The sequence below is a fragment of the Lycorma delicatula genome, chromosome 1 (genome assembly GCF_047948215.1).
Source record: "Lycorma delicatula isolate Av1 chromosome 1, ASM4794821v1, whole genome shotgun sequence".
Taxonomy (NCBI): Eukaryota; Metazoa; Arthropoda; class Insecta; order Hemiptera; family Fulgoridae; genus Lycorma; species Lycorma delicatula.
The window spans coordinates 225696567-225717522 of NC_134455.1; the positions used below are offsets into that span (position 1 = coordinate 225696567).

Here is a 20956-nt window from a genome sequence, read left to right on the forward strand (position 1 = left end):
GCAGATGTGGTCTTAAATTGAAAAACTATTTAGGATTCATGTCACTTTTTTTTCTTTTTACTTCTGCATTCTATTTCAGAATTTTTTTTATAAGCATGTTAAGTCCTAGAACTAATAGTAAATAAAACAATACATTTAATCAATTAGATAAATTTTTATAGACTCTTTTACATGGATTTCCTTACATTTCACAATCATATTAGAAACTTTTTATTCATTGTGCAATAGGACAAATTGAGCAAAAAAGTTGAATCATATAATATCTTGTTGAGCATAAGGAGTGGAACCTAGTATGGATTATAACATAACAAACTTGCTGAAGATCTCCATCCTTAATTTTTTTATGAAGATGAATAAATTTACCAAATACTTGAAGCTTTTGCTTGGGAATGCACGATAGAAAGGATGGGTCTCCATACAGTGGGTTTTGGGCCATACAGAGTTTGAGATTCTTATTTTTATAAATGTTGAATAGGGTAATAATAAAAAAAAAATCATTCCAAAAAGTTTAATTTATATACTTTATAAGAATAAATTCCAAATAGTAATATGAAATGAACATATAATAAAGTAATTTTAAACAAATTACATACCGTAAACAATATTTAACATTTCAAAATGGGAAAAAAGATAAAAAGCAACTGAGGAGATTATTTGTCATCACTATCTGACCATTGTGAAGCAATTATATCCAAAACATAGTCATTATAGTTGGTCTTGCGAGACTTTACTGCTTTGATCTCCCACATATCACAAAATTGCAGCAATGTGCACAGAACAACCTATCATTCATGCACTAATTTACAGTAACATTATCATGAAAAGATAAGTGGTGAAACATAGACACTGTACCAAATCTAAGCACTGTATATTTTTGAGGACATTTGTAATGATTATACTTGAACATGGATAATATCATTGTGTTCTGTGTGGATTTGCAGTTCATAAAGCCTCAACTCATTTAAGTGTTATTCAGTGTAGGACTTAGCGTATTTTATTTAATAACACCAAGAGTCAAGTTATGCATTTCCTCACAGATTAAGATATTTATGACACTAATTGAAGTTTTAAAAAGTATTTTTTTAAGGTTGACAATGCTTACTGTTATTCAGTATTAATTAAATTTTTGATTTCAATACCAGTGCCAGAGAATAACACTTTTGAATTTCATATATGTTAATTCTCATATCATGTTATTACATATAAGAAGAATTTTTTCACTTATATTTTTTAGAATATTTTCCTGCTAAACCTCATCTTGAAAGAACAATGTGGACGAACAATGATCGTAATATGAGCCACTTCTTCATGAAAGCATTTACTGACTTTGCAAAATACGGGTAAGTAAATTTGTTATTAATGTTAATGTGCTAAGAGATATCAAAGCATTTTATTAAAAATTTTAAGATTGTAGAATATATATTTATTATATTTTAAAGTATTACTGAAACTAAGAAGGTACAGAGAAGAAAGGGGTTTATTTATATTTATTGAAGGAAATTATTGTCTTATTTTTTTTTACAACCTCTTTAATGTATGAGCTCATTTTTTTTTACAACCTCTTTAATGTATGAGCTCCTATTTGTTTTTGCCATTATGTAAAAAATGGTTTTTATTACATATTACTGACTTTTTAAATTAAAGTGATAAACACAAATTCAAAAATGAGAATGAAAGTATTAAGTTAAAAAATGATATTAAGTTTCATCTTTAAGAAAATCTGCATGTCTTTTTAATAGGTTTTTTTTTACATAAACTTCAGCTGTGCAAAAAGAGAAGATTAATTTTTTTGAAAATATTAGAATTACCAAAAAATGTGTATTTTCGCCAATAATCCCAGAAAGTTTTCAATAAAACTTTTGAACTTAAAATAACTAAACTGTCAATGTATCAAAAGTTGCAAGGTGTATGAAGAAAAGTTTATTAATATTTTTCTTTTCTTACATGACTGACAGACACTGTAAGCCCAAAATGTTTATAAATTAAGCCTTTATTTAATGTATTAGTATAGATGTTAGTCTTGGTGCCATTAGAGCACAATTTAACCATGTTTACATCTTTCTAATAAATCCTTTATTTATTTTTTATGTGTCTTGATTATTTTTAATTTATAGGATTTATGTTAATATTTTATTACACAGATTGTCAAAGAAGTCTGAAAATCACCTCATATTATAAAACTGTGAATCACTATATGAAAGGAATAAATTCAGATGTTTAGAACAAAAAAAAATCATTACAGAAGTTATAGCGTGTAAAATGGTAGCACATTATGCACTTTATCTATCAAAATAAACTGTTATTCAATTATGATGTATTACTAAATTATATTATAAATATTTAAATTACTGTTTTTCTAGTATTAGAACAATTATCTAAAAATAATTTATCAGTAATAAAACTTGTTATAGAGAATAAGAAAAAAGTCTTTTCTGCAAAAGATCAGTTTACTGATCATCATATTTTATTTTTATATTTATTGGAACAGAAAATTGTTTATGTTAAATTCAAGATATTATTTTATAACACTAGTTTTCATAAAAATACTTTGACAACCTTGCCTTCTTACTCCTGTTAAGAGTACAGAATGCACACCACTTGCTTTTTCCCAAACTGTGTTGGTTCTGATTGTGGTAATTATTCATTTTTGCATTCCATAACAGCTGCTTGAAAACATTCTGTACAGTTTTTCACATCTAAGCAGATTCCTCTTGTAATTTTAATGAGTAAACAATTAGAGACAATTCTCCCTGGAAAAAAGTCACCTCTAAAAAACTTTAGAAGAAGGTTGGTTTGACAGATAATTGTGAATTTATGTTGTTGATATTCAAATGTCCTTACTAGGTTATTAGAGGCAAACAGATTGAATTTAACTTTTGTAGCTCTATTGATTTTCATCTGTTTCTGTCATCTGGTAACATTCAGTTTTGTAATATGAAGCCATTTACACAATTTTTAAGACCAGCATATCTGTGAATCACTATATGAAAGGAATAGATTCAGATGTTTAGAACAAAAAAAAATCATTACAGAAGTTATAGCGTGTAAAATGGTAGCACATTATGCACTTTATCTATCAAAATAAACTGTTATTCAATTATGATGTATTACTAAATTATATTATAAATATTTAAATTACTGTTTTTCTAGTATTAGAACAATTATCTAAAAATAATTTATCAGTAATAAAACTTGTTATAGAGAATAAGAAAAAAGTCAATAAGAAATAAGAATAAGAATAAAACTTGTTATAGAGAATAAGAAAAAAGTCATGTATCAGTATATACGGTAATTATATAAGTTATATTATTAGTTTATCAGTATATCAGTTCAAAAATAATGTCTTTAAACAAATTAAAAAAACTCCATTCACTATGATCCACAGTAAATGACATAAGCTTAAGACTTTTATGTTTTTAGCTCATATTGCCATCCGCATCCGCATCAACACAATATTTTATTTTAATATAAGATATCAGAATCATTGTCATATCATTTTTCGTTCTACAAAAAATTTATAACTAAGACTCATACAAAAATTCACACAGAAAGAGATACATAACATCCAGAAGATAATCAACCATAACAGAACACATGTACACTGCACAAAGGTTAAATCAGGGGTAACAAGGTTAAATAAATGCATCAGGTTGCTAATAAGAGAACAATCAATTTCTGCAATCAATAAAAGAATCAACCTCTTCCTCCATAGAAGACAAACTGATATAACTTCATTTATGTGGCAGATTATTTTACACCCATTGGACATTAGGTTAATTGTATTTTATATAATCAAAAACCAACTTTAACAACCCAAGAACAGAATTAAAAAGTAAATGAAATGACACGTACCTTATTTTTCTTTTCTTTATTCCAGTAGCACTTTTGCAGGATCCCACATCATCAGTTGTATGTAAATTATATAAAATAACATATCAAAATAACTATATATATATATATATATTATATATATTTTAGAAAAAATTAAAATTACTATCATATATATCAATAGATCACCTAAATACAGAATATAATTATGTGAATGAACTTTGTATGACAAATAGAAATAAAGATTTTATTTACTTCAATAACTTTGTTATCAATGGTGAATAACAATAATTAAGACATAACCTTTAGTTTAGTGTAAAGAGAATTAGTGCTGCTCAGTTGTCTGGATTAATAATCTGTTATTTTTTTATTATATATAGCATGGTTTTGTTAATGTATAACCTTGTACATTTTTTTATATTTTTGAACTGCAGTTCAAAAATATGACTTTCAAACAATTTAAAACGATTCTTCATTAAGGTCACAAAGAAATGTCAGTGATTTTTTAAAGAACTTATCATAGTAGTTTTATGTGACAGTTTAAAAATTATTTTTAAGTATATTAAGTAATATGAGAATATAATAAATAACCTTTTTAACGTATAAGAAAAAAACAGCGTCTGTTTAATTACAGTTCTGTTTTATTTTTTCAGAAATCCTACTCATACACAGATCTTGGGTTTACATTTTGAAAAAGCAGAAACAGGACAACTAAAATATTTAAACCTTAACACAACATACAATTCATCTATTTTGATGAATTATAGGCAGACTGAGTCTGCATTTTGGACATGGTATCTTCCAACTGTTGTTGGCATCTTAGTTCCAACATATCCTCCTTCAACAGAGGTAATATTATTGTAGTTATTAAGATTCTAATTTTCTTGTTCTATGATAATCTTTTAACATTAACATATTTATTACATCTTCATTTGTTTGTTACCAAATTGCCTATATATATGTCTTTAACTAGTAACCTGCCAATCTAGTTCATCTCTTTTCAAGATTCTGCCACAAATTTGTGTCTCCAACTATTTACCTTAAAGTCTTTCTCATTTTATACTTTATTAACTCATTTAATTTTTAGCACCCTGTAAAACCATATTTCAAAGGCCACATTTCATTGTCATAAAGTGATACATTCCATACAAATATTTTCAGGAATTTTTTTTTATTCTTCGAATTCTATTTGGTACTTGCAGATTTCTTTTTTTTTATAAATGACCTCCTGACTGTACCGTTTTGCTTTCGATCTCTTATCTTATTTCATCCATCCTTTGTAATTTCACTATCTACATAATAAAATTTTGCAACTTCTGGTGTATGTGTTTCCTTATTTTAATAATAAATCCTCCTTTCTGTCACATTTCATTATATTTGTTTAGTCTAATTTATTTTTAAATTGAATATCTCCCCTAGGAATAATTCTATCCCATTAGTGTTTCTTCTTACTGTTTCTTTTTTAATAAAAATGTAGTGTCATCAAAAAAAATCTTAAGAGCTTTATTTTCTTTCTTTGGATAGTGATCCATTCTCAAATTTTTTCCTCATTTGCTAAATAGTTTTAACATTAGATAGCCTGTCTGATACGTTCCTTATCTCTTAACTTTTTATGTGTAGAAAAATTTCAGAAAAGCTAAATTAGTTTTTAAGTATTTTCTCCAGTTTCACTATTGCTTTGTTTTAGTAAATCAATTGTTAGCCATGAATTTTTAGTCGCCACATAACAGCAAGATTGGATGATCAGCCAGAACATTACTACTATGCTATTGTTCTCTGAAACATTGGCACACCATGAATAGTCATCTCTTAGTACCTTAATGATGCAACTGTTTATGAAGCATTATATTTTTATTTATGAAGCAAAGTATTAAGAAAGTGACATCATGCTTCAAATACAAAACAATTATTTTTATTTTACTTTTGTTTCTCTTTTCTTTTTCCATGGTCATAAACTTCAGTTCTGTGGTTCTGCCTCTCAGTACATTTTGTTAGTAGTTTCTTACAAAGATTGGAAGATAATACAGGAACTTTATATTAACGATTGAATTGAGATTAGAAATGGAAAGGAGAAGAGAAAGCCAAAATAAAGAAAGGTGTTTAACAGGGATGTAATTTGTCACCTTACTTGTTTAATGCATGTATACAGGAAGCATTGGATAAAGTAAGAGAAGAAAACGTGAATAAAGGTGTAAAATACAAAGACAGAGGGTCATTCAAATATAAACCGGAATTTTGCCACCACACTGCCTGAGAAAGAACAGTGAATGTGGTTAGGCGCTGTGCGTAGTTAGTTGGTGGATATGTGTGGAGGGGTGCAACCAGTCAGCCACGTTCCTTATATCACACTTCCACAAATTAGGAGGACGTACAATCGTCCATTGCACAACTAATTATAATCCAATTTCTCACCAACTCTTCTAATATTTTCACTCAATTCTAAACACAGTTTGGAGATGCCATTCTGTCAAAAACTCTCAAGTGTTTGATTGGGCCAAAAAATTCTGAAGTGGCAACCAGCGTCATCTGCGAACCAGAATCAACGATGATAATATTCGGGCCATTCATGACCTTGTAGATAGTGACCATCACATAACCGTTGCTGAAATTGCATCAGAAGAAGGTATAAGTCTTGTGAGGGTGCATATAATGTTTCCAGTACTTTTGGATATAGCAAAGTGTCAATGAGGTGGGTTCCACGTTTTCTTACTGAGGCACAGAGAAATGTCCAGAAAGACACCTGTAGCAGCTTCTGAATTGTTTTGAGGAAAAAGGAAGGACATTATGAACCATATTGTAACTCATTATAAAACCTGGGTCCACCACTATATCCCGGAAAGCAAAAGAACAAGTATGGATTGGGGAAAAGTGGGGAGATGCCACCAGTCAAGGTTAAGAAACACTTGTCACCTGGAAATATTCTGGCAATTGTGTTTTGGGACTCAAACGATGTGCTGCTGATTGATTTCCTGCATTAATGAAGAATGGTAAATAAGGCATACTAGTGCTAGTTGTTGCATTATGTCAATATTACAATAAACGACTCCGGCAACTGATTTGCAATGTCCTCCTTCTCAACAATACATGACTGCATACAGCAGCACAGACTCAATGATAAACTCATTAAAATTCATTGGACACCTCTTGAACACTCACCACACAGTGCTGACCTAACTCCTTAACTTTGCTGTGTGATTTCCATATATTTGGTTTACTGAAAGAATCTTTAGGAAGGGAAAGATTCAAAGATGATATTGCAGTCAAGCTTTATGTGTACAATTTGTTGTTGGGACAACCATTTTGGTTTTTTGATGAGGAAATCAGGAAGCTATCTATCCAGTGAAAAATGTATTTCTGTTGAAGGAAATTATGTAGAAAAATAAGGTAATTTATTTGTAATTTTATGTAATATCAATAAAGGCACGTAAACAAATTCCAGTTTATATTTGAATGACCCTCATAAGTACGCTAAGTTTGCAGATGACATCACAGTATTTGCAGAAAGTGAACAAGACTTTGCTGACTTGTTACAAAGGATAGAGGACATTTTGAACAAATAATACGACATGAAGATTAACAAAGGGAAAACTAAAATAATTGTGTGCAACAAAATGGAGATTGAACTTACTCACATATTATGAGGGTGGTCCAGAAGCTAGGTGTTTGTGCCTAGCTTGGAGTTGGGAGGGAATAGAGCCGTCATCTTGGCATCAAAACGTTTCTACTCTCAGTACGCATCAAGTTGTCATAGCATGTGGACTGTGATTTTTCTACTTTGTTCATTGTGAATTATTGAAATGTGTGCTTAATAGAAAATTAACAACTCCTGCGAGTTGTGAGGGGTGCGTTCAGTGATTAGGTTTTTACTGGCAAAAACCATCAAACCAGTTGAAATTCTTCAGCAGTTTTGTGAGGTGTACGAAGATGGAGTAATGAGTGAAGATGGAGTGAGGCAGTGGTCATTCAGTTTAAAAATAGTCACACCAGTGTTCATGATGAGGACCACAGTGGTCGACCTAGCCTTGTGACTGATGAACTGAATGAAAATCAACAATAAAATTTGTGAAAATCGTCACATTACGATTACGGAACTCTCGCTTCATTTTCCCCAAATTTCATGAAGTTTACTGCATGAAATTGCATCGGGGAAGCTTGGTTATCACAAGTTTTGTGCAAGATGGGTGCCAAAAATCTAAGGCGGTACATTTCTACAGACAAGGAATTGAAAACCTTATGCATCATTATGATAAGTGCCTCAATTTAAGTGGTGACTATGTAGAAAAATAGATTGTCCCTTTCAATTGTATATAATAAAATTTCTTTTTTTTATTTGGCTGGTTTTTTATTTCAAAACATAATTTCCTTTCTGGACAGCCCTTGTACTCAATAGGAAGGAAATTGAAGAAGTTAAGGAGTTCACTTATATGGGGGTGTAAGATTATTAGTGATGATGAAGTAAAAGAGTTATAGTTAACTGGATAAATGAAATAAAGCAGGCTTTCTGCTTCAAGAGAAATTGATTTTCTTTCACAGCTGTTTCATGGGAAAATAGGAAATGATTATTGAAAAGCTACGTATGGAGGATAGCATTGTATGCAAGCAAGACTTGGAGTATAAAGACTGAGGAAAAAAGAAGAATTGAAGCTTTTGAGGTGTGGAGTTAAAGGAAGATGATGAAAACAATATGGTGTGACAGAGTTATCAATGAAAAGGTTTTAAGAAAAGTAAGAGAAGAAAGAAAGCTGTGGAATGATAAGAAAAAGAAGAGCAGAGTACTGGATATACTTCATCATGAAAACATTGTGGAGATGATAATGGAAGGTTATGTGGAAGAAAAGAGATGAAGGGAAGGCCAAGGAAGATATACTGTCAACAGATTATGAATGATGTGACTTGTAAAAATTATAAAGAAATGAAAGAAAAATCATTCCAAAGAGACAAATGGAGAGTTGCTGCAAACCAACCTTAGGTTTGAACACAAATAAGAAGATTAATGCACACTATGGCAAATTGTATTTGCAAATTGAATGTATACTATACATATAGATGTAGCTTAGAATTTCAAAAAAGGAATTACTACAATTTTAGAAGTTTAATCTTGGTTATTAGAAAGACCCTTTTTTATTTAAGATAACATACTCTTCAGATAGCTCTTTAGAAAGCCCATCTTTCTCAATTGTTTAAATTTTAAGAGATAGAGCTTGGTTTTTTCTTTTGGCTTGATGATTTTGCCACATACATTTGAAGTTTGTGCAAGGAAAATGGAAATGGAATTTTGTAAACGAGTTATGAAAACTCTTCAAAGTACTCTTTGTAAAAGAGTTTATGAGCTTTGTAAAAGAGCGTATGAAAATGCAAGCCTGACTGAGATTCAAACCTGGGATCTCCAGATGAAAGGCCAAGATGCTACCACTCCGCCACGGAGATCGGATTTTAAATTACTTCATCAACACAAACAAAATTAATTTAATCTATTAAGATTTCTATTTTATAAATCATTACATTGTTAAAACCTTAATTCTGTAATCCATTTTTTATTGATTATACTACTTAGTACAGTAAAATGGAGTACCCATCTCATACGCCTCCAAAATGCAGTATTGCATTCCATATGCTTTTCTCTAAAATGTATAGTATAATTTGGCAGTTGAATTCAGAATGTTCATCGATAAAAGAGTTATTGAAAATTATTTGCCATTAAAACCATTAACATATTCTGCACAAATTTCATAAAACTTCTACATATCTTTTTACATTTTTTTTAAGTAACTTCAGAGCAGATAAAGAAATATTCATCTAAAAGATTTTTTTAAATTGTTCAATGAATGGAAAATAATAACTGGCTGACAGAAAAAATTTTTTTATAATTAATTCGATTCAAGCTTACACCAATGAAACCAGTAATCCACTGGTTGCATTACAGATCCTGTGCAAGTTAAGTGTAGTGGTAGGACTGCTACCCTGGGAAAAAATCCTTCCAGAGTTTTCTCCATTAGGCTCTTCTCTCTTCACTGTTGGGAATTTCCTTCTTTTCCATTTAGAAACTGTTGACCAGTTGTCACCTATAACTTAGGCAGGGGCCCAGTAACTAGGTGCTGTTGTCTGAAGCAAGTTGGACCCTGGTTTTTTTTTTAATGAGATTGTTACTCCTTTCATCTCCACATTTCCTCTTTCTTTTGAATGATGGGCTTGGGACCTTGAGTTGATGGGATATAAAATTTATCTGAAGATCCTAACTAGAATAAGGTCCATAATTGAAACAGTTTTATGTCAAGAATAATTTGGCTTCCATAAGAAGACCATGTATGGATAACATTTTTGCATTGAAGTAAATAATTGAAAAACAGAGAGAATTCAACTGTGCTGTCCCACTTATATTTTATTTATTGACTATGTAAAAGTGTTTTGAGGGATAAACTTTGGGGGAAATTATGGAGAAAGAGATATCCCACAACATTTTACCGAAGTATTTAAAGGTATAGGTGCAATGAAACAGATGTACATGTAGTTATGGGATTTGTGCAACTTTTAGTTTCTAAGATTAATTTAAATAAGAGATAAGGGTATAATTTGTCACTGATGTTGTTTATGCTGTATATATATATATATATATATATATATATTTTTTAAGTCAGTTTTAAGACTAATATTCCTCTGTACTATTATACAAATATAAATAAATAACTTGATCCACCAAGTACAGAATAAAATAAAATTAGGTAGGATGACACTTACCTTATATCATTATATACACACAAGAGGACTTTCACAATTTTCTCGCATCTTCAATTGATACAGTCATTTTATTGTTCATGTAAAATTACATATTATAAACACACACCATTAAAAAAATAAATTCTTGATAAATACAGTAAAACAGAATCTGCTAAAACTTTAGATATAAACTTTAAAATCAAAATTAAAAGTTAAAGTTAAAAATTCCATATATAAAATATGTCGTCAAATAATAAAAATGATAAAAGTTAAAATGATAAATATGTTAATAAGAATGAATTTGTATGTGTAATTTGGCTAGCCAACATTATATTACTGTGTAAGATTTTAAATAGATTTAACTAAAAATTAACAGTCTTTAATAAAGTGCTGCTATCTATTGAAGCCTTTATAATCGTGTCATCCTCATACTCTGTTTGGTGGTTGATCAAGCTGAATCCATTTTCACAAACAGAATATGAAGATGACAAGATTCAGCAAAAAAATCAAAGTTCTTGGCATTTCAAGGATCTTTTCCTATTTCACCCAAACTCTTCGTAAATGATAGATGAATTGAAAGAGTGAACAGTTTTTTTTATTTTTAGGATGAATAGTTTCAGGAAGTAGAGATATCCACAAGATGGAAGATCTACATTGACTTTGTGGAATTGTAAGGTGGTCACTGCGGAATAAAGTGTGGAAAGACACAAAGATGAAATTTTTTAAAACAATGGTTGTATCAGCCAGTTTTATGGAACCAAAACATAGATGTTGATCACCAGGGATAGAGGCAGACTTCAAGCTGCAGAGATGGGGTTTCTCTATTTGATCTTAGGCAAACCGAAGTGAGACTTGTTGAGAAATGAGTAAATAAGAAGTCATAATAGACATAATTTTAATACTATACATTTTGCATGAAGATTTGAACAAAGCAAGTTGTTCCATGCCAAATATAATTGATTGTTAAACTTATTCAAAAAGGATGAAGTTTTCTTGAGAAGGTCTTATTTTTACTGGAGTAAATACTGGTGTTTCATATATGATCCAAAAACAAAAGTATTAAAATTCAGCATATGCTAGTAATTCTTCAAGATCAAAAAGATTACTTTACAAGAAATCTAGAGTTAAGATGTTGTTATTATTTTTTAGCCAAGGAGTCTCATGCAAAAACATTTGTGTAGTTAATGTAAAGCATTATAAAGGTGTTTTGAGCTGCCTAACTCCCATACCTTTTGACCTGTTTGTCCCACTTAGTTTTTACTTTTGAGATTTTTTCCTCCTGCATGTCAAAATTCATGTAGCAGTAATGCAATAATTCATCTGATCTTGTTGCCAAAAACTATATCAATACACTAAACTATACCACTATGAAACAATATAAAACAATTGAATCAATATGGTATTATAACCATTATCCCATACTTGCCTGATATCTCTCTTCCTATTTTCTTTGCCCAAAACTGAAATAGCAGCTGAAAGGGACCTGATTTGAGAGCGTTGAAGGAATTAAAAGAACTATGGCCAAGCTTAGAATGGGGCCCTTAAGAGGACTATTCCAACAGCATGCAAAAGTTGGAATCCTGCACCAAGAAGCCGTTCAATTAGGTAGAGCAAATTTGGTATTTTTATGTTTATTTAAGGAAAAACAAATTAATCAAACTTCTTTATTGTCTTAGTGCTAAAGCATTTGGAAAGCAGTGTGTAAAGGAAAAATTTTGATTGACAAAAACTTATGTCAGCCAAACTAGATCTAAGGTAAATGCTTAGTTACTAATGTTTCTGAAGTAAAAACCAGCAGTAAGCAGGGTGACTGTTTGTATCCATTGCTCTTTAATTTATTGAAATTTATTAATTAATTATTCAATTCAATTTAGTAATTGAAATTTATTTATTAAAATGAGAAAAACTCGTTAGAGAAATGGTAAAACTGTAAATGAGGTATGAGTAGGAATTTTAACAGACTGGCATAATGATACTATGTTATAGAAAAGAGTAAATAGATTTGAAAGAAAGATTAAGCAAAAAATAATAGTTGTATTAGAAATCATTATTCATCTGAAGAATAAATATGACTTATGTTAATCAGAATTAGTTAAGATTATATTTAGGAAGTTAAATGATGTAATATCCTGAAGTACAAGAAAAGAATTTTGAATGAGAAGGAATTTTGACAAGAATGCAACAAGAAAACGACATTAGATTTGCTTGAGTATTGATATAGTTTAATTGATGTATGGATTATTGATCAATATAACAATTAAAATACATGAAACATTTAATACAACGAACTGCAATTTATATTACTGGATTTTGGAAGGTTGCCAGGAATTTGGAAAATGAATTATTTATCTTTTGACAATAATGTTCAGATAAATATTTTGGCCGCTGGCAAAAATGGCTTGCCGAGCATTAGAAATGGAGAAACTTTACTTTGAATTAAATATTGTCTAGTATAATTTAAAGACTACTATTTTTGAGCCAAGGCCCTATTAACACTTTGAGTGCCACTCGATCTGACAAAACTTTTCTGAAAACCCAACTTTAATTTTTTTAGAGAAGTTATAATTTGGATAAACTGGAAGGTTTTACTAAGATTTTTTGGCTAATATCAATTATAAAATGGTTTTTGGAGTAAATCTATGTATGAAAAAATTATAGTTTTGGGAAAATGTTACTGATGAGGCAGTTGATCAATTGTTGTTAATGGATTCTGAGTAGAACAGAATGTTTTAATCAGAAAGACTTCCTTTGTTGGTTTATTGACCAATAAAGCTTCTCTTCCTCTTTCTAGTACTACTAAACACATTACTACTACTAAAATACTACTTATCTAACAAATTTTTAATTCCATATTTATATTTTCTTAAAATATTGTCAAAAAATTAGGCGTCCATGCCACAAAACCATATACTATACTACAAAATATACATAATTTCTTTTTAGAATAGTACAAATTAGTCATTTTTTCATTAAAAAAAAAAAAATCAATTAAAGGTTGTATATTATGTAGAGATTACCTGCTGCTAGTCCATTATTACAAAAATGAAGATCTTTCATAATTATCATAAATCTATTCCGGCCCATATAATTACGGAAAGCCAGTATATTAAACAATGAAAACACCAGTAATATTTTATTCTGTTCAATTTAATGTTCCCCATGTTGCAAAACAAGTCGCAGAAACACGCAAAATTCATCTCTTGTTACAGGTTTTCATGATAAACAAGATTTAGGGTGATTAATTTTTGTTCCAAGACTTCTGCATAATTATAGTTATTCTCATACTTATCATCAGCTAGTAGTTAAAAATATTTAATTGTTTATCATCAATTGGGATGGGAATACAAAGATCAGGATTTTCAACAAAATCAATTTTTTTTATTCTGGTGGCCTGGTCACCTATACACAATACTCGCTAATTTCATATTTACTATATGTCGTCTGGTTTTTGGCACAGTTATATTTGTATCATGTCATTTTCATTTATCTGAATTTATCCATCATTGTTTTCAGTTCTCTGTGTATAGTTTGCATAGTTGAGTGTCAATAAGATTTTCATCTGCATTCAGATCACTTTCACTACCCGATTCAACATTGGTGTCATCTAAATAATCATATTCAGGGTCACTTTTGGCACTAAATTCACTGTTACTAATCTCATTTTCCAAAATATGTTTTAGTACTTCCACGGTTAATTTCTTTTTAACATTAAAATGTTGTCTCTTTTACTGAGACGGACCTGGGACTTCACCATCAGGTATTACAAAAATAATGGAAAAACCTTGGGACCAGAAACTATTTTATAACACTAAGTACTGAAATAACACGCCGCATGAAGGTTAACAGCTGAACTGAATGGCCAGCAGAAGTAGAATGCATTCCATATGACTTTTGCATACACCAACAAATGGTGCTGATGGCCCCTGATGTGGTACTAATTGGTGGCCATGATGCTCAACATGTTAAAGGAAGTATAATAAATGAAAAGTGATTATGAAGACTAAGGAAAAAAAGCATAGGTAATGTAATTCAAGGTGAACAAGGTTTTAGAAGTAAATCTAATTTATGAAAAAATGATAGATTGGTTTTGGAGAAATGACTTTTTTTGTTGATTTACTGACCTCCTTCCTCTTCCCACCCAATTCCTTATTCTTAATTTCTTCTTTGGATGAGTGTCATGGGAACTGGGCCAGCCTTCTTTTGTTTTAGCCTCAAACAGAATCTCAGGATCTCATTTGAATAGTAACGCTATGTAAAACTGTCTCTGTTCTATAGTACACTGTTTAAAACTAAGGACCTTGTAAAATGTAATTAATGTAACTTACAAACTAGTGCAGTATTAGCTGTGCTTAAACTATGGTCATACAACAAAGACTAACTATTATTATTGTTTAGCAGTTAATAATCACTCAACAATCTTGAAATGAATGACTCCATTTTTTTTATTTTGTTATTTCATTTTTTTTGCAGTTTTGGTGGGAACCTAAGGAACCACTACAAATTGCCTTCTGGTCTGTATCAACAATGTGTCTACTGTTGATTGTAGTAGTAGTTATATGTTGCATATTGTGGCGAAATGCAAAGAGGTAAGTAAAATATTTTTTAGTAATCAGTTCTATTTATCTAATCCAAGAAATTACTTTAATTTATGGAAGCATATTTCTTGAAAATATTTTTACATTCTTCTAATATTATAATTAATTACAAAAAGAATTTTTTTTTTTTTGTATTAAACTTATTACTTGGCTGATTTATTAACCCTTATTATAGGTAAATATTAATAGGTAATGTAAAAATAAATAGTTCAATATGAGATATCCTATATCTGTTAATTGCTTTTTAATATATAACTGTGTAGCGATTACCTATTAATCCCTAACATGTGGAATAAAAGTAATAGGGATGAATATATGAGGGTGAATCAAATTTAAACAATAATTTTGCTATTCTGCGCATCAAGCAGTTCTGAGCTGGATGGTGGAGTGGGGGGGTTAATGTTTGGTGTGTTAGAGAGGAGGAACCAGCTCGGTTAGCTCCTCTACTCTGTTCTGTCATCAGTACAGCCATAAGTGTGCAAGAGATTCATTCCATTGTCTGTTGCACAATGAATAATCATAAAGCTTTTAACTAATGAATGCGTTAAACTTGCGGAAATTTTAACTTTTTTAAAGGTACAGTTTGGGGACGCTACACATTCCAGAACCCAAGTCTATATGTGGGCCAGATAATTTAAGACAGGTGAGAAAGTGTAGAAAACGAAAGTCATGATCAACACCCAAGGGCAAATCTAACAGTTGACAACATGTGTTCGAGAGCTTATCAAAGGTGTTGAAGAAAATTAGTTATCGGTTCAATGTTAAAGAAATCGTGTCAGATGTGGGTATCAGCAGTGGGAGTGCATAATCCATTATCACTGATCATCTTGGCTTTAGAATAATTAGTGCTCAATGAGTTTCGAGATTGTTGACCAGAAATCAAAAACAGGTCAGGTTGAAGATCTGTGAGAAACTTCTAAATCGATTTCAGAAAGGTATGATTTTTTGAGACACATCATCATATGTGTTAAGACATGAGTCCATCATTACACTCCAGAGTCAAAAACAGCGAGTAAAGAATGGTGAAAGAAGGATGAGGGCTGCCCAGTGAAAGCCAAAACCGGTCTGTCAGCCAGAAAAGTTCTTGCGTTATTTTTTTTTGACTCAAGGAAAGTTTTTTTCATTGATTTTCTCCACAATCAGTGAACAAAAGCCACCTACTCAAACAAAAGACGGGATATGCCCATCAGAGATATGTCTTCTCCTGATAACGCCAAGTTGCTCACCAGAATTTTGACAAGGGATAAATTGGATAAAATGCACTGGGAAACCAGATTTATAGTCCTACAGTCCAGATTTATCCCCCTAAGACTATTCTTTGTTTGCACCCTTGAAAGAATTGCTTGGAGGTAACAATTAAAAAACAATGAATATGTCAAAGCGTATGTGCGCAATTAGTTGACGACTTGTCTACTACTACTATTTATGAACTAGGAATATTCAGTTTTCAAATTGTGGGCAAAGGTATGTAGATCATGCAGGAGACTATATAGAAAAATAATGAAGGTATGAATTGTGTATATTATTAATCAATAAATTTGTAAAAAAAATTGCAAATTAGTTTATATTTGATTCACCCTCATAACAGTAATAACTGAGAAGGCAGTAGTATTTCCCCAGCTGTCAAAAGGAAATTTGATCAGTTACACTATTCCAAAATATGAACAACTGGAAAAACACAATTTTAAACACTTAATAGGACCTGGAGGAAAAAAGAAAATTATTCTGATACCTGGTTGCTAGGATACCTGGACCTGAAGAGCCAGTGCATTAGTGCACAGTACCTGGTAAGGGGACTGCCAATGAACAGCTATCAACGTAGCAATATTCCTATCCACACAATTGTTACCCAAATGCTGAATTCTTATTGGGTAAGTTGCCTTCCTTAGCCCCAAAAGTTAAATGAATTATCATAAAAATAATTATGTATTTGCAATCCGCGGGAAAAAACTGTGGGAAAAAATTGAACTGTCAAAGCTACTAATGCAATAATGGAAATTGTTTAACTGTTATATATAAAATAAAAATATTTATCCTTTAATATTTAATAAATGAAATGTCCTTGTTATGGTAGATTTATCTTTTTCATGTGGGCTATTAAATCAGCAAATTGTGATGTTTATTATGTAAATAATACACCTACCTCCTTTTTTAGTTGATTGCAATTTATTTTTTTTGCTTACAATATGGTTGTAAACTTCCCTAGTAGTATTTAATTGTATGATGGGTTAAAGGGAAACTACTCCACCCTTTGTGTGATGTTCATAAATAACAAAACAATTAATTACCCATATGATATGGTATGATACAAAATAAGAATTTTAACTTTTATCTAAAAGAATTTACTTATTCTTTTATATTAATATTGTCCCCTTTTCAAGTAGTTCCTTCCCATAGATGTTACACATGTATTTCTTCCAGTCATCAAAATATTTGGAAGCATGTTTTGGTATAGCCAAAATCACTTTGATTTTTTTCCTTTATTTATTTCACCTATTGTAAAAAATTGTTGTCTTAATTTAATGTTCTCTTAATCAGTTAAAATAAGAAAAGTCGTAGGTGCCATGTTTAAAGATGTAGAGGAATAAGAAGTGTGTGTGTGTTTGTTTTTGGGGCTGTGAAGTGTGAGCTGGACCATTATCATGGTGCAAAATCCAAGAATTGTTTGCTCACATTTGATTCATTTTCTAGTAATGGTTTCACATAAATTGCATAAAATTACTTAGTAATAATATTTGTTTACCACACAACCTTGTGTAAGAACTTATAATTGACAACACCTGTTATGATATTTAAACGGAACAACCTGTTTTGTCACTGTTATGACATGTTAAGTAGTTCTGAGTCACCAGTGATGCAGCTAACAATTTTTCTGCAATATTGTTGAGATATTGCTTTTATTAAAAATTCAACTCTTGAAAAAATTTTGCTGCCATTCATTTCATATCCAAAATATCAATCAAAATTCTTTAACACAAGTCGTACGAGATTTTTACCTGTTCAGTAACTTTTCTAATAGAGATTGAATCACATCCTTTATTTTGTTGACATAGTCATCAGTTGTTGATGTGTTAAGATATCCAACCCTTTTGTGTCTTTAACATATTCACAGCTTTTTTGAAACAATTTTTGCCACTCATAAATACTTAGTGTAGAAAACATTCTTTCCAAAAGCCTTCTCTAACATCTTTACCACTTCACTGCATGTTATTCCATTTTTAGCACAAAATTTATTGCAAATCCTTTGTTCTGTTGTTATTTTCAAATAAAATAAAATTGTTATTTGTTATAAAATATGTCCTGCTTACTCAGTTACCAAATTTAAACCGCTCGTTCAGTATGAATGAAAATATTTATATACATTGTTGACAGTGCTGCTATCCAGTGCGAAAAAAAGACAAACTCAATTGAAAACGCATAGAATTAAAAAAATTCTTGTTAATTGTTTATCACATCTCGTACAAGTCACCTTACCAAACTTTTATGATTTGTTTACCAGTTTAGAAATATTAATAAAAATAGATGCTGACACACATATACACCTGTATATATACTGTTGTGTAGTTTGTTTTACGTAATGTAACCATGGGATCTCTAAATGTTGAGAAAAACATGACACCCAAAATGTTGAATCATTACAATATTCAAAACTGTTAAGGTATTTGATACTAGTACTTATTACCAACTGCAATTTTTTTTTTCTTAGTATTTTATCATGTTGCATTTATCTTGGCCAGGAGAGTAATAATTGTTGCTTTGGAAAGTTATCATTTTTTAAGATCATATCACTCTTTAATTATAGAAAATACAGTAACAAGATAATTAATTATAACCTTCAAAAGCGATAGGATAAACAAAAAGAAACTGTTTCATAGAAAAAAGTTCAGAGTCTATTCAAAGTTGTAAAAACAAAATTCCAAATAAAAGAACCATTGGAAATTTTATGAGCATTAAAATTGATTATTTTGTAAATTAGTTCTTTTGTTACTAATAATTATAGTACAGTATGTTCACATTTTTATGTTGTAACTTTTTTTTCAAAGTTAACCAAAAACGTTTTAGTCAATGTGATGTACAAAAACATCACCTCATAGAAATTCAACAACTTACCCATTTGGCTAAGCAATGATGTTCTTTTATTAAATACTTTTATTTAAAAGATATATATACAGAAGTTTAAGGAACAGATAGTATTTTATCAAATCCCTTATTGTTTTTATATAAAGACAATAACAAATTTATGTAAACAATGAATATTGAAAACCCATTCATTAAAAGGTAGCATTGTATCATTTTATAACTAACAATTACTTTTATTTTTCTATTTATAAACTGGATATAAATTTTCTTTTAATGTATTTTTGTAGCTTTAAGTTTTGTTTTTGTATTTTTTTTCAAATTTCCTTATGCTTATTGATGGTGAATTTTAACTTTGAAAAACATGCTCTAATTTAAAATTTTTATTTTGGCATATTTTTCAATGTTTTCTATTTTTTTTGTTTTAAGACATGCTTTTGCATTATGAATTTGAAATATATTTTTGATTGCAATATTTGGGCACATTGTCACTTCCAATTTTTAAATCGTCACATTTTAGAACTCCCTGCAGTTGGGAATACTTGGGTAGTTAAATTCCAAAGTGAGACACCTCAACAGAAAAACTTTTTTCATGTTGTATTTGAAAGAAGTTAAATTGAGAGGAGAAAATTGGCTTTACAGTCAGGTTAACTTAATGACACATTTAAATGTACCAATTATGGAATAGTTATAATCAAATTATCAAATTTCATTTTACTTTAGCACTTAATACAAACTTATACTATAATGAACATTACACTAAATCACTGTAGATATTAATGAAAATTAAAATATATCAAGAAGTTTTATTTAGTGAAGTCTATAATTAGGATTTCATACCTACTTGTATGATAAACATTGACTACTTCTATAGTCAATTAGTTTTTTCTTTATTAAACTAGATGTAAAAAAATATTTTTAGGTACTTATAGCTACTATTCCAGTATTACATACTGTTACCATTGCAAGTCAGTGAATGATTGAAATTCTTTATTGGTTTATTCTAAGAATGCATGATGTCTATCAAATTACAGTTACTCAATTAAAAATTATTTACATATAACAGCATTACATACTTCTTTCATATTTAAAACTTTAAACATAAATTAGTCTCTGACATATCCATTGTATTTTGGATATTAAATAACTTAAGAAATACAGTCTAGATAAAAAGATTGTTTCCAACAACAAAGTTTATAATTTTATCTACAACTACTGTTCAGCTATTTCAACCATTTTTCTTTTTGACAAAATTTTCATTTATTCTAACAAAAGTCATAATAGAGCTCTATAACATAGCACGTATTTATTCAGTTTATTTGTTAATGTGTTTACTGAAAAGTTGAAATGTAAACTTCATTTTAGAAGTAAAATATTTTGAAATAGAATTTTCAAGGCAAAATATTACCCTATTTTTTCAAAATGGTGATCAATTAACAAAGTTTGGAAACTTAAAAACTGTAGTAGCTCATAATTTAATAGAGTCATAAAATAATTATTTTGTAATCAGTTCACTATGATTTGCAATAAGTTGTGTATCTTTGTTAAGAACAAATGAAATTGTACAGCTATTCTGGTTCACTGGTGCCAGAATAATACTGCAAGCATATTTGTTCTTTATAATGTTATTATTTCACTCCCAATGCAGAATTTTTATAAAACTTCAATTATTTTATTTCAAGGAAGAATTCAGTCGAAAATATAATAATGCAGTACTGTATATCCTTTTTCTGGAGTAAATA

The 20956-nt window shown here is 29.8% G+C and overlaps 1 protein-coding gene across 4 annotated transcripts in view; it reads left to right on the forward strand.

The window, feature by feature from the left end:
- The window catches only part of Gli (carboxyl ester lipase-like protein Gli), a 120407-nt gene that overhangs the window by 65555 nt on the left and 33896 nt on the right, over positions 1-20956 (forward strand). For all 4 annotated transcript variants that reach the window (XR_012757446.1, XM_075373692.1, XM_075373701.1 and 1 more), the window contains exons 10-12: positions 1235-1340; positions 4482-4677; positions 15013-15128. Coding sequence is in view for 3 of the 4 variants with exons in the window: in XM_075373692.1 (XP_075229807.1) it covers positions 1235-1340; positions 4482-4677; positions 15013-15128 (418 nt within the window). In the remaining variant the exon portion in view is untranslated. The remainder of the gene's footprint in view (positions 1-1234; positions 1341-4481; positions 4678-15012; positions 15129-20956) is intronic.